This window comes from Alexandromys fortis, unplaced genomic scaffold (genome assembly GCF_014885135.2).
Source record: "Alexandromys fortis isolate MF-2015 unplaced genomic scaffold, M_Fortis_MF-2015_v1.1 scaffold_80, whole genome shotgun sequence".
NCBI classification, from domain to species: Eukaryota; Metazoa; Chordata; class Mammalia; order Rodentia; family Cricetidae; genus Alexandromys; species Alexandromys fortis.
This window is the reverse complement of record NW_026068174.1, coordinates 3007833-3034322: the sequence shown is the minus strand read 5'-3', so window position 1 is coordinate 3034322 and position 26490 is coordinate 3007833. Positions and strand designations below refer to the sequence as shown.

The window sequence follows — 26490 nt, the reverse complement described above, 5'->3', positions numbered from 1 at the left end:
ATTCAGTTTGATCACAGCTATGTCTCTTTAACACTAGTAGTCTAGTGTCTTCTGCAGGAACTCATGTTCTTTCATCACACACTTCCAGGAATAGACTAGACCATTTTCATGCCTAGTGTATTTCATTTCCCAGAACTAAAGGGAATTCTAGATTCACAAGAACATCAAAGACTACTGCAACACAAAATCTAGTATAAATGCCTAAATTAGTTTTGATATTTTGTTAGTTTGTTTTTGAGACAGGGTTTCTTTGTATAACAGCACTGGCTGTCTTGGAACTTGGAAGATCAGTCTGTCCTCGAACTCAGAGATCTGCCTGCCTCTGCCTCCCGAGTGCTGGTATTAAAGGAGTGTGTCACCACCACCCATTTTAGTTTTTAGACTTATAGCAAGTAAAAACAACCAAAATATTAACTTTCATATCTGTAAAACAAGTTGCTATTCCATGATTTTTTTTAATACTTTAGCTCTACGGTTGTCTTACATATTAATTATAGAAACTTGTTAGAAGAAATTATGGTAGAAAAAAGATCATGAGTCATGTCATGGATTTAACTTCCTTCTTTCTCTCTCTCCTTCCTCCCTCTCTTCCTCTCCCCCCCCCCTTGTTTTTTTCAAGATTTTTGTTTAGTCATGACTGTCCAAGGGGCCACTCTGTAGACCAGACTGTCCTCAAACTCCCTTGCCTCCTCTTGTCTCCTGAGTGCTGGGTGTCACCATGCCCTGCTTTTCTAAAATTTTTGTCACAAAAATGAGAGTTGTTTTGAGTTGTGTGTTTTTTTTTGTTTTGTTTTGTTTTGTTTTGTTTTGTTTTGTTTTTGGTGTAGGACTAGCTCTTATAGACCAGGCTGACTTTGAACTCACAGAGATCCTCCTGCCTCTGCCTCCCAAGTGCTGGGATTAAGGCATGCGCCTTCCAGCGAGTTATTTTGATCTTAAAGTACAGTGATAAAACTATGATTTATACAAATTATTGTTTGGAAAAGTAGCGTCTTCAAAAGCAGCATACTTCAAAGCACCTAGCAAATTTTTGAGACTCATCAGGTCAAATCAGCTTCCCAGGTTTTCTGAATTGTCTCCTTGCTTTTTTGGTATGATTGTGTATACTTTAAACACTTTTTTCTAACCTTTGTAGAATGCCTAAAATGCCTTGTCTTAAGGCTGTTGGTTTTGGTGTTCTAGTTTGAATTTGTGGGTTTTGACTAAGCATTATGGCTTATTAGAATAAATCTCATGCTATTCTCTAGTTGTTCAACCTAGATTCTAGACAGTAGCAATTCTACTGGTTTTAAGATTCTCTAGTCAAAATTCTTCACTTAAAACTATATCTATGGAGAATCATATCATATAAAAATTTAAAAGTTGAGGTTTATTTTAAAGGCGTCTCCTAGGGCCACGTGAGAAGTAAAATGTCTTCTGTCTTCCCATTACCCTGTTCCATTCTTGGTTTAATATTAGTTACTGGATAAATCTCCAGAAAAGTTACCTGAACTAGGATTTTTTAATTTATTTATTTCAATTCTTTGAGAGGTCTTGCTGTTTCCCAGGTTGGCCTTCAATTTGCTATCCTCCAACCTGCCTTAGCTTCCCAGATGCTGGGATTATTGGCATATGATACCATGCCTTGCTGAAGTAGAACTTTTATTAGTTGGTTTTTGTAGTTATTTTGTTGTTAGCATTGCTGGGAAGTTAACCTAGGGCCTTGTGCTTGCTAAGCAAGCTCTCTAACTTTTCAGAGATATCCTTAGTCCTAAAGGACCTTTTCTCACTGCTTTTGTAAAATCTAAGCTTTAAAGTTACTAATCTTCCTTTTGTAAACATCCCTTTTGGTAAGCATCTTTTTCTACAATAACAAGGTCTATCTGTATTTTGAGCCAGAGGAGTGTTATTTCCGTAGTATACCATGTCCCGAGTAGGGATGTAATGGTGAGCGAAATACATCTGCCTTTTGGGAGGAAAAGAAATTTATAATAATGATGGTGGTGGTGGTGGTGGTGGTAAAAAAAAAAAAGTACAGATAAACAATGAATATATACAGCAGGAGAAGCAGTTCTTTTTTTGTTGTTTTTTGTTTTTCGAGACATGGTTTCTCTGTAACTTTTGGAGCCTGTCTTGCTACTAGTTCTTACAGACCAGACTGGCCTCAAACTTGAAGAGATCTGCCTGCCTCTCCCTCCTGAGTGCTGGGATTAAAGGCGTGCGCCACCAGTGCCCAGCTGAGAAGCAGCTGAATATGGGAAAGTAATGGCCAAGGAATCTTATCTGAAGAAATAAGTTAAATTTGAAAAATAAATGTAGGAGTAAAGTGATAGAGAAATTGTTCTGGAAAAATGAACATTATGTAAACAGCCTTTGAGATCAAAGTGTCTGAGTAGATAGAGCAGGAAGAGTGATATGAGAAGCCTGAAAAAAGATGCCTATGACCAGTCACTTCAGGTTCTTAGAGACTATATAAAGATGTGATCTTGGGGTTGGCAAGATGGCTCAGCAGTTATGAGCACTGACTGCTCTTCCAGAGGTCCTGAGTTCAATTCCCAGCAAGCACATGGTGGCTCATAGCCATCTGTAATGAGATCTGGTGCCCCATTTTGGTGTGCAGGTGTACATGAAAGGAATGTTGTATACATAAGTAAATAAATCTTTTTTTTAAAAAGATGTATTTCTGGGCCTAGTGTTGCACACTTTTAATCATAGCTCTCAGGAGGCAGGTGGATCTCTGTGAGTTCAAGGCCAACCTGTTCTGCATAGTGAATTCCAGGATAGACAGCTGCATAGTAAGATACTGTCTGGAAAAAACAAATTGAAAACCCAATTGAAAATGTCATTTTAAAAAAGTAAGTTATGTGGGGCCAGAAACATGGTTCAGTGGTGGTTAAGAGCACTGGCTGTTCTTCCAGAGGACCCTGATTCAGGTCCTAGCACCCATTTGGAAGCTCACAACTGTCTGTAACTCCAGTTCCAGGGAATCTGACACCTTCATACCAATGCGTATAAAATTAAATTATTTTTAAAAAAAAGTAAATATACATTTATAGTAACTTTGTGATTGTGTGTTTTACTCTTAATTGTAGAATAAAGTAATGTGTTTGAAGGTTGAGGAGGTCACTCAGAGGTAGCACACTTACCTCACAAGGGAAGTCCTAGCTAGCACCAAGAGGAAAGTATTAAATACTTCTATATTGATTTAGATTCCATTTTCAGATTTTTCCTTTTTAACATTGAATGATAGGAAACCTTCCCCTTTATAACAAAGACAATAAAACACTGTGGTAATGGGACACCATTGGTAGTCTGCTCTTTTTTGGCCTCATTCCTTTTGTGTTTTTACTTAACTTTTGTCAGCTGTGTGTGAGGGGAGTTGGTTGTGTTTTTGATTTTGTTTTGGGATAGGGTCTCACTATGTCGTTTAGGTTGTCCTTGATCTGGATAGCTAATATCTTTCTCTGCTAAGTACAGATTACAGAGACTGTGCTTACTGCTGTATGTCTCTGTTGTAATGGAAGTAGGCATTGTTTTGTTACAGTTAGGAGAAGCACAATGAGTTCTGAGCCTCAGTGGTTAAGGGTGAGAAAATCAAACATTCATAAACTATCTTTGCTCTCAGAGTATTTTAATTAAGGTCTCTACGACGTTTATTACAGATTATTAAAGTGATAATTTTTTGTTTTATTCAGCTTGTCTGCTCATTTGCAACTTACATTTACCGGTTTCTTCTACAAAAATGGTAAGTATTGTAGAAAAGTGGCTCATTCTGAATTCCTTGTGTTCATGGATTTGTTTTGTTAATTTCATTTGTTTGAATTTCTTTTTATTTTTTTCTATGTGCTGGGTATTACACCCAATGTCCTTCTCAAACAAAGCACTGTGTTACCACTGAGCTGTACCCATAGCCTTCTGATTATGCTTTTCAGTTTTAAGTTCAAAATATAATGATAAAAAATTTTTTAAATGGTTATCCCAGAAGTAAGAAGGATCTTGGTATGAGACAGTTACATAGATGTTTTGTGTTTATGTTGCCAAGTAGAACAATAAACAACTGAATAACCACTACTACTAATGAGACATTATCAGAGTGTCAGTCACTGCCATGAAAATATGTTATTTTATGATTGTTTGAGTGAACACTAAAAGCATGTTGCGAAACTTGTTTTAAAACGGGATAAGGTTCAAGAGTGGTAAAGGCCAGGCATGGTGGTACATGCATGTAGGAGGCAGAGACAGATCTCTGAGAGTTCAAAGCCAACCTGTCTATCTACATAGTTAGTTTCAGGCCTGCCAGGACTACAGTCAGTAACTTAAAAAATGAATATGGAATCATTGAGATGGCTTAGCAAATAAACACGTGACCAAGCCCAAGGACCTGAGTTTGAGCTCCAGAACTCACATGGTAGAGAGAACAGACTCCTATAAGTTGTCCTCTACCTCTGTATTCACACCTGCTTATACACAAATACACACATTCCAAATAAGTCATGATTGCGAAAAGAATAGATACTGCCTGTCAGCTTGTTCATCTTAATATATCATCATAATCAGTGTAATAAAATTTTTACCAGATAAAAAAGGCTAAGTTTTTCTTTGGAATAGTTTAGTTAAGGAACAAAGTTTAAGGGACTGAGGAGTAGAGTGATGTTATGATTGCCTATTATTTCTCTTAAATAATTTATAATCTACAATTCCTGTTTTTAATCACGTAAATTTGTTTTCTGTAGTACTCATATTTTAGAAGAACTCATATTTAGAACTCCATAATTTAACTTTTATGGATTCATTTCCAGTTTGCAGGAACTTGTTTAAAACATACATATATTAATACTAAAATGATATTTTTTTTTTGGCAGCCAGCTGGTTAAAATTTTTTTCCTTGTCAAGTGTAGTGGCATACAACTTTTGATTGCAGCACTCAGGAGGCAGAGACAGAGGCAGGTGCATCTCTAATAGTTCCAGGCCAGCTGGAGCTACATGGGATCCTGTCTCAAAATAAAAGTAATGGAAGTTTAAGAATTAAGAATTTTTTGTTTTTGAAAAAGATACTTAAACCAGAATAGAGAACCAGCTTTGAAGTTCCTAATACTGCTGGATATAGTGGTATGTGCCTGTGTCCTTAATTCCAACTTCTGGGAGGCCTAGACCAAAGGATTGGTAGTTCTGCAAGATCCAGGTCAACTGGCCTTTTTCAGACAGACAAAATGGCTAAAATAGCAGAAATTACTCGATTGTTAGGGCTCCATTCTCATGGTAAGCATTGTTTTGACAATCTTTCTGTTTTAGACACTGGGTTATTTTTGCTGTCTTAAAATATTTTTATTGTGATTATAATTTTCAGAGAGTCTGATTCAGCCATCTTCTCTCTATATACTGCATATAAAGATTGAAGTGAATTTGTTACATTTTAGTGCTTTTTCTTAACTGCTTTTATTTTGGTTTGGGTGCAAGATATCAAACCTATAGCCTTTAGCATGCTAGGGAAGCAGTCTACTCCTGAGCAGTGCCCATAGTCGAAAAAGATTGATTTTTATATAGGAAAGAAAGTTACCTAAAAATCTAAGAAGGGGAAAAATTGTTTTCAGTATATATATTTGTGTGTGTGTGTGTGTATAATATGTGTGTATGTATATATATATTAATGATCTAGTAATAGTTCTGTATATTATTGAAGTTTAGTATTAGGTTTGAACTATTAATAACTTAATTATTTTATTTATTTATTTATTTTCGAGACAGGGTTTTTCCGTAGCTTTTGGTTCCTGTCCTGGAACTAGCTCATGTAGACCAGGCTGGCCTCGAACTCACAGAGATCCGCCTGCCTCTGCCTCCCCAATGCGAAAGGTGTGCGCCACCACCGCCTGGCTCATAATTTTAAATATTAGTAAGTAATAGGCAGTTCCTTTGGAGCCTTGGCTTGCCAACGTTTTTGTTTTTAATCAGAAAGTATAGACCTGTTAGTTAAAACTACAATTTTTTAAGTTTTGTAAGCCAAAGCATCCCCCAAGAAGTAATGAACAGCTAGTTTTGCTATTGCCACTTAGACTTAGACCTTTGCTTGCTTGCTCTCGCTCTCTGTCTCTCTCTGAGACAAGGTCTTAATATGCATACCACGATGGCCTCAGACTTATAGAGATCCACCTGCCTTTATCTCCCAGTGTTGGGAATAAAGATGTGTACCACCATGTCCACTAGATAAATTTTCTAGTAATAACTTTGGGAGAAGGAACATTGAACCTTTTTTGTGTAATCCTCTAGAACTGTTTTACTAAAGTTTCTTGGCAAGAAACTGCCTGATTTTGTCACTTTTGAAAAACACTTTTTGCACTATACATGTTAAATTTTCAATGAGAAGTAAACAGATTAAATGTGAATTATAACAACTGAGTCATCCTACTCAAATTGGGAGAAAAATCTTACTCTATAGGCAGATACATATATATATGTGTCTTATGTAAGGTTTATTTTTAAAAAGCGTGCTGCAAGTCTGGAACTAAACTGGGAAGGAAAAAGAAAAATAGAGCTTGTGATATGTTTTCAATATAGGAAGTCTTTTGAGATTCCTTAGGAAAATATTTTTTATTCTTTTTTACATTAAAAAGATTTTTAAGACATTGGTTTTTCTATTTAGATAAGCCATCACAAAACTCAGAAAATGAACAAAATTCTGTTACCCTGGAAGTCCTGCTTGTGAAAGTTTGCCACAAAAAAAGAAAGGTAATGTATACAATGCTAGTAGATGAAATAGAATAATCTTATTGAACATGTTTCTGCATAGCTACTATAATTGTGAGCCAGTTTTAAAACCTCAGAAATGAGGATTATGTTGAGGCTGGCATGGTAACACACACCTTTAGTCCTAGCAGTTGGGAGGCAGGGGCAAGCCAGGTTTGCATAGTGAGTTCCAGGCCTACCATAGCTACATAGTGAGATGATGTCTCAGAGAGGGACAGGAAGTCATCTACATTGGTGGCTGACTTACTCATACTATTACTATAACCTGTTGCCACCCTTCCTAATTTTTCCCCTGATCTGAGCATCTGTACAAAACATTGTTCAGTAGGAATCACAGGAAGAAGTTGTGGTGTCTTAGGGCAGATTCAGCTGCTTTTACTAATCTCAGAGGTTGTTCTTTAGCTACTAGTACATTAATACGGATGTAGTCCTTACAGTTTTAAATAAGAGTTTTTTTTCCCCAAAAGATATTTCTTGTATTTTTGGTTGTAAGCGTAGCCTTAATGTCTGAGCAATTTCTCCAGCCCTAAAAGATTTTTTTCTTATATTCCACAATGATGGGGGAAAAAAATTTACTGTCAGCATTATCAGCCATTAACTTAATACATTCCTTCAGTTTGTATTTAGAAGATTAAATCATTTTATCATAGAAATAGCTGTCATAATGGCAACATACATTTCCTGAGCAACCCACCAAAACCAACAGTATGTACTTCTTGTAGACTTAAGTCCTAAGTCTCTTGTATTTAAGGCAATAAAATTATTAATGACTACAAAGTAGAAATAGGTATTTCTTTCCAAAGAGGATGTAGTTATGTCCAGTAGGCATAAAAAAGGAATTTTTTGTTACTGTTTTTTAATTAGTGTACTTATGTATCATTAAATCTTAAACAGGAATTGAACTATATAGAGCTCTTGCTGGTGATATTTTTCCATATGGTTTTAAAGTGATGAAGGACTTAAAAACTGCCAGTCATCATAGCAATATGCCAGTCATAACTGGATGATAAGAGACACTTATGTAGCATTTAAAAAGTATATGTAAAGTTAAGATATACTACTAGTTACTCATACTCCCATAAAATTTATGATAAGTAAAGTTTTAAAATACATTATTTATGAGGAAAAATGGTAGTTATGACAGTGTGTCTTGTGTTTCAGAAAAATTAGTAATTGTAAACATCTTCAAGGGGCAAACATATCAAACTGTTTATTTTAGTCGTTTGTGAAATGGGAGATTTAGGGTATGAATGAGGCTTAGATTTCTCGTGTAGAATAGGATTTTCTTTTAGTCTGTAAGTACAGATTTATTATGATTATTATTTATGGCTATTTTGCCTGAGTGCATTATCTATGTACCCACCATGTGGCTGCCTGATGCCTAAAGAGGTGTCCCTAGAACTTGTGAGCTACCGTATACGTGCTGGGAATCAGACCTGGGTCTTCTGGAAGAGCTGCCAATGTTCTTTTCTGCTGAGCCATCTCCAGCCCGTTTTATTTCTTTTAAAGAAGTTACTGGGGGCTGGAGAGATGGCTCAGAGGTTAAGAGCATTGCCTGCTCTTCCAAAGGTCCTGAGTTCAATTCCTAGCAACCACATGGTGGCTCACAACCATCTGTAATGGAGTCTGGTGCCCTCTTCTGGCCTGCAGGCACACACACAGACAGAATATTGTATACATAATAAATAAATAAATATAAAAAAATTAAAAACATTGTTTAAAAATTAAAAAAAAAAAAGAAGTTACTAAGTTGGTTGTGGAGATTAAGTCAAGAGCATCATAGCTTTGAGGCCAACTCCTGGGTTGTCCTGCTCTGTAGTTGCCACATGAAATGCAGTATTTTTTTCTACTGTGCTCTCAGTATAATTAGTTATGGAGTGAGTGTTTCTCAGATAATTGCTGTTCCTTCTATTAAAGTATATATGAAACAGATATGGGTTTAGTGTTTGGTAACAATGGGGTTTATAGGTATCTTTCCTCTGCTGGTGCCTCCTCGCACCACCCCCATCCCCCATTTTTTCTTTGAGACAGGGTTTCTCTGTGTAACCTTGGCTGTCCTAGAACTCTAGTTTGTAGACCAGGCTGCCCTCCAATTCCAGAGTGCTGGGATCAAAGGTGTGCACCACCACCACCCAGCTTTTATGTTTATTTTGGGCTTTTTGTTTCATTTTATGTTTTTAAGTCAAAGGATTTCATAGCCCTGGCTGTGGAATTCAGTTTTGTAGACCAGGCTTGCCTTGAACTCAGAGTTCTACCTGTCTCTGTCTACCAGGGACTCATGCGTGCTTTACTACTGACTTTATCACAAGCCCTTTAATTCTGTTTTTTTTTTCCTTGTATTTCCAGATATTTTGTTCACATTTTAGGTATTTATTTTGAGGAAACCTTAAAGTAGAGCTTGACCTTGTCAAGATCCTGCCCCGTACCACTCACTATGCCTGTTCTTAGAGCGTGAACTCATGGCTTTGTGTGATCCTCCCTTATACCACCATGCCTGTTCATAGAGTGCACACTCGTGGCTTTGTGCATACAAGGGAAGCTAGATACTGGATATGCTCTTTTCTCTCTTCACTATATTGTAGTAATCTTCAATTGCTTTACTATTGGGAATCTTAATTGTTCCATTTTTGTTTTTGTTTCACAGTTTTCAGCAGTATGATTATTTAACTTACCTTTTGGTAAATCATGACTTATATCATGTTTCCTGTAACTGTGATTAGAAGTTTTACTGTAATTTATCATTGCTTATGTATGAATGTAATTATGAATCTCTACTTTGCAGGATGTAAGTTGTCCAATAAGGCAAATTCCTACCGGTAAAAAGCAGGTGCCTTTGAATCCTGACCTAAACCAAATAAAACCAGGAAATTTCCCATCACTGGCAGTTTCCAGTAATGAATTTGAACCTAGTAACAGCCATATGGTGAAGTCTTACTCACTACTATTTAGAGTAACTCGTCCAGGAAGAAGAGAATTTAATGGAATGATTAATGGAGAAACCAATGAAAATATAGGTAATTTTATTTCTGTAATTTCACTAGATTTTATTGGATATCAAAGTAGTCAGTGAAAATATTTGCACTAGTATTCATAATATTTAGAATTGTGTATAAAGTGTTGGGGTTTAGTGTTTTGGTTGTTTTTTTTTTTTTTTTTTTTCCTCTTGAAATAACCTTTACTTTCTGCTAGGTGTGGTAGTTTGTGCCTGTAATCCAGTGCTCAGAAGGCTGAGTCACTACAACATGAGTTTGAGGTTTGCCTGGGCTGCAATGTAGCGAGACCATATCTCAAAAACAAACCATAAAACCCTGTTTCTTTCCAAAGTTGGAGAGACTGTTGTTCTATTGTTATTTTGCTATGCTGGAAATTGACCTAGGGCCTTCTTTATGCTGGGTGTTTGTCTGCTCACTACTTAGGTTAAACCTGAGCTTTCCATTTTTGTCTTCCTGTCTGTGTGTCTACCGGCATTTTTCCCTTCCCTTCCTTCTTTCTTTCCCTGCTACTTTTCCTTTCTTCCCTCCCTCTTTCCCTCTCCTTATCCTTTTCTCTCTTCTTACTTTCTTGCTTTTTTCCATTCTCTATTGATACATGTTCTCACCATTGCCTCAACTAGTCTTAAGACTCGACCCATCCTTCTAGCTTAGCTTTCAGAGTGCTGGAACTACAGGTGCATGCCATTGTACTATCTTGAACATGAGCAATATGATATATATTGCATTGATCCTGTACCCATTCCTTTCTTCCAGCAGATCTGCATTCATCTTTGAGATAATCATACAGTTGTATAGCTGCCTACAATCAATACAAAGATAAACATTCTCAGAAGCCTTACAACCCAGTTTAGGGAGAGAGATATGGAATAAATAATTGCATTGAAATGAACAGTGGTATAACAGAGGTATATGTGAAGTACTGTTTAAAAGTTATAAGGAGGTGGAGAGCTCCCTTTAAACACTTTTTTTTTTAAAGATTTATTTATTTATTATATATACAACATTCCTTCCATGTATGTTTACATGCCAGAAGAGGGCACCAGATCTCATTATAGATGGCCGTGAGCCACCATGTGGTTGCTGGGAATTGAACTCAGGACCTCTGGAAGAGCAGTCAGCGCTCTTAACCTCTGAGCCACCTCTCCAGCCCCCTTTAAACACTCTTAAGAGACTTGCTGCTCTTTAGAGGATCCACATTTGGTTCTCAACACCTACGTGGCAGTTAACTGCTGTCTATAACTCCAGTTCTAAAGGATCTGACACTCTGTTCTGGCCTTCATGGGCACTATGTGCAAATGGAACACAAACATAAATGAAGCAAAACCACTCATAAAATAAAAACAAATCTCTTTTTAGATTCTTATAATGGAACTCTGCATACTGTAAATGAGGAGCCTACCTAGCATGATTTATTCCAAACAAGTTAGCATTTGCAAGGATGAATTCTGATGGTCAGTGTTGTCAGGAAATAAGGGCAGACCCAGCTGAGTTGTACAGACCTATTGTCCCAGCACCCAGAAGACCAATTGAGTTGAAAGCCAGCCAATGCATAGCCATTTCCAAACCAGCCTGTGCTGTATTATAAGGTCATGTTGTAGAAAAATAAAGATGGACATAATACATGTTAAAAATCTAAAGTTGAAACAAATGAATGTGAATATTGAAACATTGTAATTTGTATCTCATTTGGATAAAGTAGCACATTTTACCTTGCAACATTAAAAGGGACCATATATTGCAGATGGCACACTTTATTTTTAAGTAATTGTTTTACAAAAAAAAATTTATTTAATTCAGATGTCAGTGAAGAAGTTCCATCCAGAAGAAAACGAAATCGTGAAGATGGGGAAAAGACATTTGTTGCACAAATGACAGTGTTTGACAAAAACAGGTAATATTGATGGTATTATTATTAATATTGCTTCCGTATTCTGCAAATGTTTGTATTCTGAATAATAACTGTGGTATTGCTTATGTTTGTTCTAATAAATGGAAAAACAAATTTGCAAATACTGAGTTTTTCTCTATCATATAGAGAGCAGTAAGCAGAGCTAAGGAACTATGAGTGACTTAGTTCAAATTGTTGATTCAACAAGTGTTTTCTGAGTGCCTGCTCTTTTTTGGTTTTGTTTTGTTTTATTTTTTTCGAGACAGGGTTTCTCTGTAGCTGTGGAGCCTGTCCTGGAGCTCCCTCTGTAAACCAGGCTGGCCTCTAACTCACAGAGATCCACCTGCCTCTGCCTCCTGAGTGCTGAGTTTAAAGGTGTGTGCCACCATCACCTGGCTTGAGTGTCTGCTTTTTGACAAACACTTCTAACTGGTGAGGAGGCACAGAATCCCTGTCTTTTTGTAGCTTAACATCTAATGTAGACTGTAGAGAACTCCACAAAATTATCAGTAAGTTCTGTGAAGAAATATTAGCAGATATGTGATTATTTATAGAAGTAATGTTTGAAACAGGTCTAATGAAATAAGTTCTAGATAAATCTCAAGATAGCAACTAAAGCTAAGAAAGTCTAAGTTATATATAATCCTGTGTGACTGACTATATATGTACGTCTGGCGCAGGGTATTGGGTGAAACATCTTTGCACAAGTAAAATAAGATGTAAGAAATAAATACAGCATTCTTTTTACATAAAGTTGGAGAATGGTGCCTGAGATATCATGATTTCTTATACTAGGCTGATTGCTGGTGCTTAGCAATAAAACTCAAGATAGTTTATCAAAGTTTCCAATTGTAAACAACTAGAGGGCTGGCTGTAGCTCAGCTATAGCATGTGCTAACTTCACATGCACTTGACCTGAGATTTGATTCCCTAATGTGGAGCCTAAGAGAGGAGGAAGCACAAAAGTAAAAACACTGGAAAGCAGTGGAGTCTCGTGTTGAAGCAATATAATGTACCTGTACTAGTCTTGGCTGATCCTGAGATTGTGTTCTGTGCCACTAGGGGCACATTATATATTTTTTTCTTCTTTGTACTTCATATATATGCTAATATATTCTTTTCTTCTTTTTTAAAGATTTATTTATTAAGTATACAGTGGTCTGTCTGCATGCATGCCTGCAGGCCAGAAGAGGACACCAGATCTCATTACAGGTGGATGTGAACCACCATATGGTTGCTAGGAATTGAACTCAGGACCTTTGGAAGAGCAGGCAGTGCTCTTAACCACTGAGCCATCTCTCTAGCCCTAATATATTCTTTATATGCAATAAACTTCTGTTTTTGTTTTAATTAAAAATGCTAGGAAACTAGATGAAATTTTCCTCATGGTTTAATTTTGAATATATATAGACATAAGTTCAAGAAATATTTGTGTAACATCCACATTCCCTTTACCATTATTTGTAGCATTTTACCTCATTTGTTTTCTTTGTGTTTAATTTTTGTACTGAACCAGTTAAATATATACTTCATCTCTACCTTGCTATGCTGGAACATGTATCTCCAAGTAACAAAGGCATTTCCTGATAACCATTTCCCCACACACCCATGTCTAACAGTGGCTTCCCATTGACCTTGTAATGTCTTTAATTTTGTTTGGGATGGTCTTACTATTTATTTGGCCCAGGCTACTTTCAAACTCTTGATCCTCCTGCCTCAGTGTTTAGAATGCTGGGAATATAAACTGCCAAGTATCATTATGTTCAGCTCTTTTTGTTATTTTTATTTCAAGTGATACTGGGTATTGAACAAAGCCTTGTGCATGCTCCCTCCCCCCCATCATTTCTCCACGATATTCATTGGCACTTTTCTGTAAAGAGGATTACTTCCCTCATATTTTTAGGTGTTTTGTTTTTTAACCAATGTGAATTACGTTAGATTATATTTTTAGTGAGTTTGTTTTTATCTGTTCATGTTGTTACTCATTTTAATGCTCAGATTATAAATTTGTATAAAAGGAGCCCTTTCAAGCAGATTCCAGTATCTTTTTTTTTTTTTTTTTTTTTTTAGGTTTTCCTTATTCAAGACATAAAATCTCCTTTTCCTAATACTTCTGGGATTGTGTTTTCTTTCAGAAGTCCTGGTATTGCTTTTAGTAAAGAATTATATTTATGAATCAGTCTTGAGACTAGATATATTAAAAAAATTTTTCTTGTAATCCTTCATTGAAGTCTTTGAAAGAAGAACCCAAATGTAAAAAACATGTAGAGGAAGTTTGAAATACTGAGCACCAAAGAAAAACCTAAGGCTTTCAGAGAACAAGGGCCACCTAACAGAGTGAGACTGTCTATGATAGACAGAAGTGGTGTCTCATGCCTATAATCCCAACTACTGCAGAGCCTAAACAATAGGCTTTTTTTACCTAAGATAATTAAGGCCAGTCTCAAAATGTGACAGATGGGGAAGTTACTTTGAAATCATTTGTTCAGAGTTCTTATTTCTATGTTATAAAACTATTGTGCAGCTCCACAAGGGCTGCAGCCTCAGGAAAGTGAAGTTCTTGGTACCTTTCATTGTCTAATGGGACTAAAAAGACTAAAGAGTAGCCATGTTCTTCCTATGTGAAATCAGTTGTTACCATGATAAAGGAAAGTTTTTAGAATAGTAGTAAATGCCATTGTTTAAGAATGGAAGTAATAGGGCTGAAAAGATGGCTCAAAGGTTAAGAGCACTGGTTGCTCTTCTAGAGGTCCTGAGTTCAATTCCCAGCAACCATCTAGCTGGTCACAACCATCTGGTAATGATATGGTGCCCTCTTCTGGCACGCAAGCATACCTGCAGGCAGAACACTGTATACTTAATAAGTAAATAAAAAGCTTTAAAAAAAAGTAAGTAATAGGGGCTGGAGAGATGGCTCAGCGGTTAAGAGCACTGACTGCTCTTCCAGAGGTCCTGAGTTCAATTTCCAGCAACCATATGGTGGCTCACAGCCATCTATAATGAGGTCTGGCGCCCACTTCTGGCACGCAGGCACACATGGAAGGAATGTTGTACACATAATAAATAAATAAATATTAAAAAAAAGTAAGTAATATATGTTAGAACTATGTATATATCCACACATGTTAGAACCATGGCGTATAATTTTGACTGATTTCTTCATTCATGAAATATTTACTGAGCTCCTTTATGTGCTAGGTTCCCGTGGGTACCCGTAGTTCACAGGTTTGTTGAATCCTTAGTTTCCTGAGCAAATGTGAACGTTCCAGTTCAGACACCGATGTGCATACTTTGTAATAATTCCCTAAGGAAGGAATTTTCCACACTGCTGTTGTGCTGATTTCAAAAGTATAAAACTTAGAAGGCCAATTTAAACTTAATATATATTGAAATTAACTAGGTTTTGAGACTTTAGGAAAATATAGTTCATATTTTTAAAGTTATGTCTAGCTACAGTAATACAATTCTCTATAATTGCTTTTTATTAATATTGTTTTTCTCAACTGGAGTGTAAATAATTTAAAATCCTGATGTGTATGTAAGGTAGTATACAAATTTAATGCTTTTTAATGTAAATCTAGAGTGTTGACTTTGTCCTTATAATAATATACTGTTTACTTTATAAAGTATATGTGTTTCTCTAACAGGCGTTTACAGCTTTTAGATGGGGAATATGAAGTAGCCATGCAGGAAATGGAAGAATGTCCAATAAGCAAGAAAAGAGCAACATGGGAGACTATTCTTGATGGGAAGGTATGAATGACTTTTAGAAGATTGAACACACTTTAGTTGTCAACTCTTTTTTTGATTGATGTTTTCTTCCCCAAATGTAAATTGTATTAGAAATAAGGAGTCTTGTGTTTCTTGTTTTTACACTAAGCAATTATTTTATTTGTGAGATAGGGTATTAACTATACAGCTCTGACTTTCTTGGAACTCTATAAACCATGCTGGTCTCAAAGGCACAAAGATTTCCCTGCCTCCCACCAAATGATGGATCAAAGACATTGCACCTCCACATTTTACACTTACTTATCTAAACACCATGGTATGCTCAGGTCATCAGGTTTGGTGTGAAGTGCCTTTAACCCACTGAGCCGTATTGCTTGCCCTAAGAGTCCTTTGATCTAAATAGTTAGAAATAATACAAGTAAAATGGCCCATTCAGAAAATGTAATAGAGGGCATTGTGCTTAAGAACCTAGCTATCTATTGCTCAGTGGTGGCACATACCTTTAATCCCAGTACTGGGGAGGCAAAGGCAGGTGATTTCTTTGAGTTCAAAGCCAGCCTGGTCTACAAAGTGAGTTCTAGGACAACCAGGACTGTTAACACAGAGAAACCCTGTTGCAAAAAGCAAGGGAAAAAAAAAATCCTGGCTATTCGAGTCCTATCTCTGATGTTAAATTTGTGGCATTTGACAAGTTAACTTATGTCTTGTTTCTTCTGTAAAATGAGGGCTACAGTGGAAAGATTTAATAGGATAATAAATATACATGTGTCTGGCATTCAGTATTTGCTCAATGAGTATTATATGCACTATTTTATTTACATTCATAGTGACAGCAAGTAACATGTAATAACTGGTAATAAGCTTATTAAGGAATCTGTAAAAATTAGATAAATCCCAGCCAATATAACATTTAGGTTTTTTTTGCTTTTTTGTGTTTGGTTGGTGTTTGTTTTTGTTTTTTGTTTTTTTGGATGCAGGGTAGCGCCCTGACTGTTCTGAAACTGACTTTGTAGACCAGGCTGGTCTTGAACTCAGAGATTGCCTGCATCTGTCCCCTGAGTGCTGGGATTAAAGGCATGTGCCACCATTGCCCAGCAAGGGAAGATGTTCTTCAAAATTGGTTTCTGCCTCTTAAGAAATTTAGCCTATAGTTCCAGTACTTAGGAATCTGAGTATTGAAGGCTGAAAAGTTCTAGGTCAAGGTCAACATGAGTTACATAGCACCACAGTATCATCAAAAAAGAAAAAACATAGCCTGGCGGTGGTGGCGCATGTCTTTAATTCCAGCACTTGGGAGGCAGACAGAGTTTCTGTGTAACAGATCTGGCTGACCTAGCACTTGCTTTGTAGACGAGCCTGTCCTCAAACCCCGCCTGCCTCTCTATCTCCCTGGCACAGGGTTTATAGGTGTGCACCACCACCGCATGGCTGAAAAAATCTGAAATTCTGGCTGTTATATGTCATTGTTTCCACATAGTAATTCAACATTTGTTGTAAATAGCTGCCATTGCATACTGCTTGAGCTTTCCCTTTCTCTAGTGAGGACTTAAGTACTCTCTCTATACATTATTTGGCTGTGCTTATAGCTTTTGGACTTTAAAAGTAAATGTATTTGGCTGGAGAGATGGTCCAGAGGTTAAGATCATGTACTGTTCTTCCAGAGACTCTAATTGCAATTCCCAGCACCAATGTTGGGCACTGGACTCCAACACCAGGGTGTCTTTGGCTTTATTTGGCACTGCACTGAAGTGTGAACCTGTGCCCATTATTTAATTTAAAAAGTTGTATTGGTTTTAAATAAATTTACATTGGGGGCTGGAGAGATGGCTCAGAGGTTAAGAGCATTGCCTGCTCTTCCAAAGGTCCTGAGTTCAATTCCCGGCAACCACATGATGGCTCACAACCATCTGTAATGAGGTCTGGTGCCCTTTTCTGGCTTGCAGATATACACACAGACAGAATATTGTATACATAATAAATAAATAAAAAATAAAAATAAATTTACATTGACATATTACACTTGATCTTAGCCAAAAGGCTGAGCAGCAATCATGTTGACATATTACAATGAATATTTTTCATTCCTGCAGTGTTTTTGATGTTGTCATAACTCTCCTCATATGCTTCTGTTTGTTTCTTGGTTCAGCGGCTGCCTCCATTTGAAACATTTTCTCAGGGACCTACATTGCAATTCACTCTTCGTTGGACAGGAGAAAGCAACGATAAGTCTACAGCTCCTGTTGCCAAGCCTCTTGCCACTAGAAATTCAGAGAGCCTCCATCAGGAAAATAAGCCTGGTTCTGTTAAACCTGCCCAAACTATTGGTAAAAACATCGTTGCTATCACAATAATATATTTTTATATTTTTGTTACATGTAAATAATCAGGAAATGCTATTTGACTTATTAAGTAATCATATTGTTAACTGTGATCAATTAGAATTTCTATGCTCAGTGTAAAGTTCTAGGTTAAAGGACTAATTAATCCCTTTTCTAGAACCATTTGTGGTGGATGTTTCTGGGAATCTCACTTTTTCTTTAATATATATTTTTATTTAAAAAAATGTAGCATGTTTACCATATATAACACCTTCAGGTGGGTCTGTAAATACCCTTATGTCAAATTAGAACAAAAATTTTCACTAATTTGTCTCATATAGGAAATAATGGTTTCCAATGCATTATTAAAATGTAAAAGAGTTGGGCTGCGTAGAGTATTTGCCAGGCATACACATGACCCTGGGTTCAATCTCTGATACTGCCACTAAAGAACATGTACGCTGGGCGATGGTGGCACACGCCTTTAATCCCAGCACTCGGGAGGCAGAGGCAGGCGGATCTCTGTGAGTTCGAGACCATCCTGGTCTACAGAGCTAGTTCCAGGACAGGCTCCAAAGCCACAAAGAAACCCTGTCTCAAAAAAAAAAAAAAGAACATGTACAAGCAGAGCTCTGCTATGTTCAATCCTGAGTTCTTATTTTAGATCTGCTAATGAAAACACTACCTTTGATGGTAGAGCATTCATGTATTTTTATCTGAAGAGTAAAGACTTTTCTTTGACTCTAAAATGATCATGTGCAGGTGACTGGAAAGGATGAGAGACAGAAGTGACTTGTTATGAATGTCTTTAATCCCAGTGCCTGGGAGAGCAAAGGCAGGTTGAGGCCTCACAGGTATTCATAGAGCGCATATCTGCTTGCCATGCAAGCCTGTCAACCTAAACTAATTCTCAAATCCCATGTGATGAAAAGAAGAAAATTACTTCTGAAAGTTTCCTCTGGCTTCCACACATGTACCTGAGCGTTAAACTCACTATCACAGATAGTAAAGAAATGATCTGTGCTGTGGGAAATACTTCCTGAGAAATTTGTGGTTTAGGCACTTTTCAAGATACTCTTTAAGCTAGTGAGATGGGCAAAAAATCATAGGGAACCCAAAAGCTTTATGACAGAATTGCATTTGTGGGATCATTAGTTTTGTCACACAACACACTAAACTAAGTAATTTTCCATTAAGTCTGAAGAAATATACTAAAATCATCTTTAAGGTTTATTATTTTGGTGTTTGAAGTATATATAAAACAATCAGTTTTCACTTTCTGATAAGCTAGCTCTTAGAGGATGACTGCTTGCTATTGTGCACAAATAACGACTCAAAACCACTGTCGGGGCTAGGTTTGTAGCTCAGTGACAGCGGGTGAATGAATGTGTGAGGGCCTGAGTTCAACCACAGCACCACCCAAAACAAAACAAATCCCGTGACTTTGAAGTATTTCAAAATTTTGTGGTAACTACATAGAGTTTCTTTGGTATTATTTTTATTATGGTTTAAGATATCAGAGGATAGTCCAGGTTTGGTGTCTTATGTCTTTAATCCCATCACTTGGCAGAGGTAGTGGCGGCAAAATTTCTAAGTTAAAAGGCCAGCGTCATCTACAGAGTTAGTTCCAGTATAGCTAGGGCTCTGTTATATGGAGAAACTTGTCTTGAAAAATAAAAGCAAAGCCAGGCAGTGGTGGCATATGCCTTTATTCCCAGCATTTAGGAGGCAAAGGCAGGCAGATCTCCTCTGAGTTCAAGGCCAGCCTGGTCTACAGAGGGAGTTCCAAGAGAACACTCCAAAGCTACAGAGAAATTCTTTCTCAAAAAAAAAATAGAAAAAAAAAACCAAAAATATATTGAGGAAATTCGAGTGTTTTGTGTGTTTTTTAAGAATCCTCGATATAAACTCATACCCGATTACTAATCAAATATTAAATAATGTTTTTCTAGTGTATCTTTCATTAATTGTTGAAGGAAGAGCAGAAATACCAAATACCACTGTTATAAATCTTTATTTAATAATTTTGGCAAGATACTTTATAGATGAGTCTTTCCATCAAATAAACACGTTTATATTTTCAGCTGTTAAAGAGACACTGACGGCAGAGCTGCAAACAAGGAAAGAAAAGGATATTTCGAATGAAAATCGCCAGAAATTAAGAATATTTTATCAGGTAAGCACAACTGGCTGGTTCATTTTACGTAATTGTGAAACAGAATTTTGTATTTGAATATTTTTTTGCATTAAACTTTTTAGAGAAGATAATGAAACAGTGCTTAGAAATGTACAAGTTGTGAGCTTGACACTTTCTGTTTTTAGTTCCTTTATAACAATAATACAAGACAACAGACGGAAGCCAGAGATGACCTGCATTGCCCTTGGTGCACTCTCAACTGCCGTAAGCTGTACAGTTTACTCAAGCATCTGAAACTCTGCCATAGCAGATTTATCTTCAATTATGTAGTAAGTAGTTTTTCTTGCTTGCTTACCAATACTACACATCATGCATAGAATAACCGTAGAGAAATTGCACTTTGCAGGTAAATAGTAGGATTTCTGTCCAGATTACAGTGCGTGATTGAGTTTATTTATGTTGAATAATGATAAATATTTGTATATGCCATATATTCATTGAATATCATTAAGGGAAATTTCTTTTTCTTTTTCAAAATATAAGTATCCTTTTATTAAGTTTAATTTATTTCTTTTATTTTTGAGATTACAATTTAATTATATACAACACTCTCCCAACCCCTTCCTCCACACTCATTTATATAGCCCTCCTTTTTCTTTTTCAAATTTATGGTCTTTTTTCATTGATTGTTATTGTATATGTATATTTATACATATCTACATATTTATAAATACTTAAGTACAGGAAATTTCTTTCTTGAGAAAGAGATACTTTGTGCAAAGTCACCAAATAAATAAGATCAATAGATTTTAATTTGCTTTTTTGTGGGGTTTTGTTTTTTTAAAACTAAGTCTTATTTGTAGCTAGGTTCCCCTGTCTTCCTGTCTCTGCTTCCTAGGAATGGAGATTAGAGGTGGAGTCACCATGCCTGGTGTCTCTGTCTCTGTCTCTCTCTCCTTCCTTCCTTCCTTCCTTCCTTCCTTCCTTCCTTCCTTCCTTCCTTCCTTCCTTCCTTCCTTCCTTCCTTCCTTTTTTTAAAGTCTTCTGGTGTGCTTTTCTATCAAGCTGATGTTTCTCTTTAGTTTTCAAAACATTAAGAACTTATAACTAGGGCTGGAAAGATGGCTCAGAGGTTAAGAGCACTGACTGCTCCTCTGGAGGTCCTGAGTTCAATTCCCAGCAACCACATGGTGGCTCACAGCCATCTATAATGATATCTGGTACCCTCTTCTGGCCTGCTAGCATACATGGAAGGAATGTTGTATACATAATAAATAAATAAATCTAAAAAAAAAAAGAACTTATAGCTATATTTTATTTAAAAGAATGTTTGTAGAGTATAGGCTTATTGATATTTTCTTTCCTAAACATCCTGTTTCTGTTTTTGTTTTTTATTTGTTACAGTATCATCCAAAAGGTGCTAGGATAGATGTCTCTATCAATGAGTGTTATGATGGTTCCTATGCAGGAAATCCTCAGGATATTCATCGCCAACCTGGATTTGCTTTTAGTCGAAATGGACCAGTAAAGAGAACACCTATAACACACATTCTTGTGTGCAGGTAAGCATGTGCATGAGTGTGTGTCAATTTGTAGAAGTTGATTCTGTGCTCCCACCATGTGGGTCTGAGGGATTATATTTAGTCAGTCAGGCTTGGCAGCATATACCCTACTTTTATTGATCTTCCTAGACCCTGTTTCTATTGGGTTTTCCCTCTTTTACTTTGAACCTTCCAAGTTCTATTGTTGATGTGCTACTGAGGATTAAACCCCCAGGGGTGTGTGAATGCTAGAGAAAACACTATTGATGTAGCCCTTTCTTCAAGTATTTTGGATTTAATCAATCCTATCTAGATTTTTTTTTTTCTGTTGGTGTTTTTGTTGTTGTTCTTTCGAGACAGGGTATCTCTGTGTATCCCTGGTTATCCTGGAACTCACTCTGTAGATCAGGTTGGCCTCGAACTCACAGAGATCCACTTACCTCTGCCTCCCAGGCGCCAGGGTTAAGGATGGCCTGTAGGCAATTATTTACTAATGTTGCTACTCCTTCATTGATTTGTGGACTTAGCAAATTCTTTACATTGGGGCTAGAGAAATGGCTCGATCTTGCAGAGGACCCAGGTCTGTGTATATACATACATAGGAATCTGCAGAGAAGGAATATACTCTACTTGGGTAATATGAAATGCAAATGATTCTATCTCTGTCACCCAAGGTGCCATCTGATGTTATCCCAAGATTGCTGACATTATGTCTCCTTTCGTTAAACTTTATAAACACGCAATAGGAGTGAGTTTGAAGGAGATTGTACTACTGAGATAAGTTTTATCTTCCTAAAACATAAAAAACAAGCAGGAACTGGTGGCCTACGCCTTTAATGTTAGCACTCAGGAGGCAGAGGCAGGTGAGTTCAAGGCCAGCCTGGTCTATAGAGTGAGTTCCAGGACAGCCAAGGCAGTTACACAGAAAAACCCTGCCTTAATTAAGAAACTTGAAAATGAAAAAAGAAAGAAAAGAAAAAGAAACCTAAAAAGCAAAATTTTTACTTAGATGTGTATCTGCAACTAATTTTTTGGTTTTGAACTTTTGTAAATTAATATACATGTGTTAATATATTTATAATAAAACATTCTGGGCTGGAGGGGTGACTCAGCCATCACAGACTAAGCTCACAACCAAAATAATATACTAAACAGATCTGATACATAAAATTAGTAATTTTTGTGACAGTTTTGCTATATGATACACTGGAATTTATGTGTAAGTAAATGCCATGTGTATGTGGGTGCCCAAGAAGGCAGAAGATGGTGTCAAATCCCCTGGAACTGGAAATAGGCTCTTGTGCTCTACCTCATGTGGATGTTGGCAACTGATCTTGGATCTTCTGCGAGCACACATTTTTGTCATTGTTTTGTTTTTGTTTTTCAAGACAGGATTTCTCTGTAGCTTTGGAGCTTGTCCTGGAACTAGCTCTTGTAGACCAGGCTGCCCTCGAACTCACAGTGATCCACCTGCCTCTGCCTCCCAAGTGCTGGGATTAAAGGCTTGTGCCACCATCGCCCAGCTTCTGAAAGCACATTTAACCACTGAACCATTTCGGCATCTCACCTCAAATGTTTCTTTTTTTGTTGTGGCTGTTTTGTTATTTGGGTTTTTTGTGTGTGGTGGGGGTTAGGTTTTGTTTTTTAGTGATGGGGTTTCTCTATGTAGTCATAGCTGTCCTGTAATTCACTGTCCAGATCATGCTGGACCTCAAAGTTCTCACAGAAATCTACCTGTCTCTGCTTCCCAGGTGCTGGGAGTAAATGTGTGAGCTGCCACTATCTGGTCCTTGTATATATTACATTTTTAACTTTTTTTTATTTTTTTTTTTAAGTTTATTTTTCACACCCAGAAAGATACTTTTGTCCGTGAAACTTTGATGCACTATAGTTCAGGCTTTGGAGAATTGACTGCCCTTCCAGAGAACCCACATGGCAACTCTCAACTCTCTGTGACGCCAGTTCCAGGAAAGCCAACACTGTCACACAGATACATGAGGGCAAAAATGCTAATGCATATAAAATAAAAATAGTTTTAAAAGAAAAGAAAGCAGTATTGCGGGGATGCTGCCTCAAGTATTACTATGATTTTTGTTTTACAAAATAACTAACAGATCTTGGCTCGTGTTCTGTATTGTGTAAGGTATAGAAGTTGTCTTGTGTCGGCATTGATTTCTTTTCATTAGGCCAAAACGAACAAAAGCAAGCATGTCGGAGTTTCTTGAATCTGAAGATGGAGAAGTAGAACAGCAAAGAACATACAGCAGTGGCCACAATCGCCTCTATTTCCACAGTGATACCTGCTTACCTCTCCGGCCACAAGAAATGGAAGTAGATAGTGAAGATGAAAAAGATCCAGAATGGCTGAGAGAAAAAACCATTACCGTAATTACCACTGTTTTCCTTCTCCTCAGCAGTGCTGTGCAAGTTTTGTACTATGTCATTTTAAAAGTTATTTAAGTATGGAAAATATTATTTTCCTTGTGTGAGTTTGTATCGGGTACTTTGATTTCTTTTTATTGCTATTTTGCTTTTTTTATAAAATTTCTTTTTAAAGATTTATTTATGTATTATGTATACAACATTCTGCCTCGATGTATGCCCGTGCGCCAGAGGGGGCGCCAGATCTCATTACTAATGGTTGTGAGCCACCCTGTGGTTGCTGGGAATTGAACTCAGAACCTCTGGAAGAGCAGCCAGTGCTCTTAACCTCTGAGCCATCTCTCCAGCCCTTTATTGCTATTTTGTAACAGGATTTCCTTTCTAAGATAACTGTTTAGGTAAAAGTTGGTGTTAAGAATGCTGCCAGGGCTGGGTGGTGGTATTGCATGCCTTTAGTCCCAGCACTTGGGAGGCAGTGGAGTTTGAGAACAGCCAGGGCTACACAGAGAAACCCTGTCTAGAAAGAAAAAAGAAATACTGTTTCTTTGCTATTTTTCCATTTCAAAACATGACAGTCTGTTTTTCTTAGAAATATTACTTATGTAACATATGTATTTTTCTTTTTCTTTCAGCAAATTGAAGAATTTTCTGATGTGAATGAAGGAGAGAAAGAAGTAATGAAACTGTGGAATCTCCATGTCATGAAGCATGGGTAGAGTGTTTCTGTTCCATTACTTCGTTCTTTTTGCTGCTTCTCATTCTGAGTCTGTGCAATTTTTTTTAGTTAGTTAATATTTTATGTGTATTAATATTTTGCCTGTGTGTGTGTGTCTGTGTGCCTTCTGTGTGCCTGTGCCTCCAGGGGACAAAAGAGGGAGTCTGGTCCTTGGAACTGGAGTTAGATGTTTGTAAACTGCATTGTGGGTGCTGGGAATCGAACCCAGGTCCTCCACAAGAATAGGTAGTGCTCTTTAACAACTGAGATATCTCTTTAGTACCCACCTCTCTTTTGTTTTGAGGCAATGCCTCATGAAGCTTAGGCTAACTTTGAACTCCCTATAAAGCTAAGATGACCTTTAAGCCTTATATTCCAGCCACTGTGCTAAGATTATAGGCTTGCAATGTCGTGTGTGGCTCATCTTTTTTATTATTATTACTACTACTATTATGTGGGTGTTGGCACACATAAGATACTCTGTTCACTTGTGAAGATCCTTTGGCATCAGCTTTCTCCTTCTGTTGTTGATTCAAAGAGCGTAGAACAAGTGCTTTTCCACTGATCCATCTTGTACCCCTTTTCTGAGTAGACAAGAAGATAAATTTTTTGCTTTTGTTTTCTTTTTGAGACAGGGTTTCTCTCTACATACCCCTGGCTGTCCTGGAACTCACTTTGTAGATCAGGCTATCCTTAAACTCACAAAGATTTGCCTGCCTCAGTTTTCCAACTGCTGAGATTAAATTAGGCATGCAACACTACACTATCAACGATCATTTTTATGTTGTGCCCTGCAAAGATTGCAGGGAGTGTAGTGATGATAGGTGAATCACCTGTCATAATCTTAAACTTACTTTAGATATGTGTTCTAATATTACCCTCATCCAGAAGTATATTAAGTGTATGAATTAATCAATTCACTAATGATGCTTTGAGAATGGACTGCAGTAAGAGCCTTGATATTCTCAAGTATTTATATATGTGCATTTTCCATCAGTTACTACTAGTTGAGTCAAACACTAACATTCTGTGACTTTCTGTGCTGGCATAATAATTCCAAAAACTTACCACAGTGTTTGGTTGTTTGAGATTGGGTCTCACATACTAGAAGCTGGACCTGAACTCGTTTTCCTTCTGTATTCTGGGATCATGGGTGTATATCACCTTGCTTGACTTTTTTACATTTTTTTCAGACACACACACAAAGCATCTTAGTATTTTTAAGAGTGATCTTAAACTTGTGACTTCAGCCCATTCTCTTTTTTCTTTTTTCCCTTTGGGGGGGGGGGGCTAGGATTTATGGATGTGTGTGCTTGGGCACGTTTGGGGTAGGGAGTGTTTACCTTTGAAGGCCAAAAGATCAGATCCCTGGAGAAGGAGTTACCTGTGGTGGTAGTTGTGATCCACTTCACATGGTTGCTGGGAACAAACTCAGGTTTTTTGTAGGAGCAACAAATGCTCTCAACCACTTAGCCATCACTTCAGCCCCTCATCCCATCCACTTGACTCAGCATCCCAAATAACTAAAACTGTGGACATCTGCTACCTTCCTTGATTCCTTTTTTTTTCCTTTTTATTGCTAGTTAATATAAAAATAATGTGTACTTAAAAATTATGAACCTTAGATGTTGTACTTGCCCCACAAGAATGCTAACCTGAGATGAAACCCTTGAATGAACAGAAGTGTGAAAGGAAAGAACCAAATCCACAAAGATGTCCGACCCACATATGGAGCTAGAAACCTCTTTTTTTTTAATGATGAGGGACTGGAGAAAGACTCAGTGGCTAAAAGGAGAGCATCCACGTTCCATTCCCATCACCCACCTGGTGGCTCACAGCTGTCTGTAATCCCTGGCACATATGGGGTACACAGGTGCACATGCAGACAAAACATCCATATACATTTTAAAAGATAGTAATTGGATTAAATGTGTTCTTTTTTCCTGATACACCTATTTTAAGATGCAGTTTTAGACTGGGAAGTGTAGGCTATGGTCTTAAGTAGATGGCTTGCCTAATGTACAAGGATCATCCTCACACTACTGAAGTCATGGTTTTAGTCAG

The 26490-nt window shown here is 37.2% G+C and overlaps 1 protein-coding gene across 1 annotated transcript in view; it reads left to right on the top strand.

Annotated features, from left to right (window-relative positions):
* The window catches only part of Suz12 (SUZ12 polycomb repressive complex 2 subunit), a 46844-nt gene that overhangs the window by 17851 nt on the left and 2503 nt on the right, over positions 1-26490 (top strand). Inside the window, exons 5-15 of the mRNA XM_050128699.1 lie at positions 3675-3724; positions 6617-6702; positions 9503-9734; positions 11511-11604; positions 15249-15354; positions 17480-17657; positions 19736-19827; positions 19974-20117; positions 21193-21350; positions 23516-23714; positions 24344-24423. Of these exons, the coding sequence (XP_049984656.1) occupies positions 3675-3724; positions 6617-6702; positions 9503-9734; positions 11511-11604; positions 15249-15354; positions 17480-17657; positions 19736-19827; positions 19974-20117; positions 21193-21350; positions 23516-23714; positions 24344-24423 (1419 nt within the window). The remainder of the gene's footprint in view (positions 1-3674; positions 3725-6616; positions 6703-9502; positions 9735-11510; positions 11605-15248; positions 15355-17479; positions 17658-19735; positions 19828-19973; positions 20118-21192; positions 21351-23515; positions 23715-24343; positions 24424-26490) is intronic.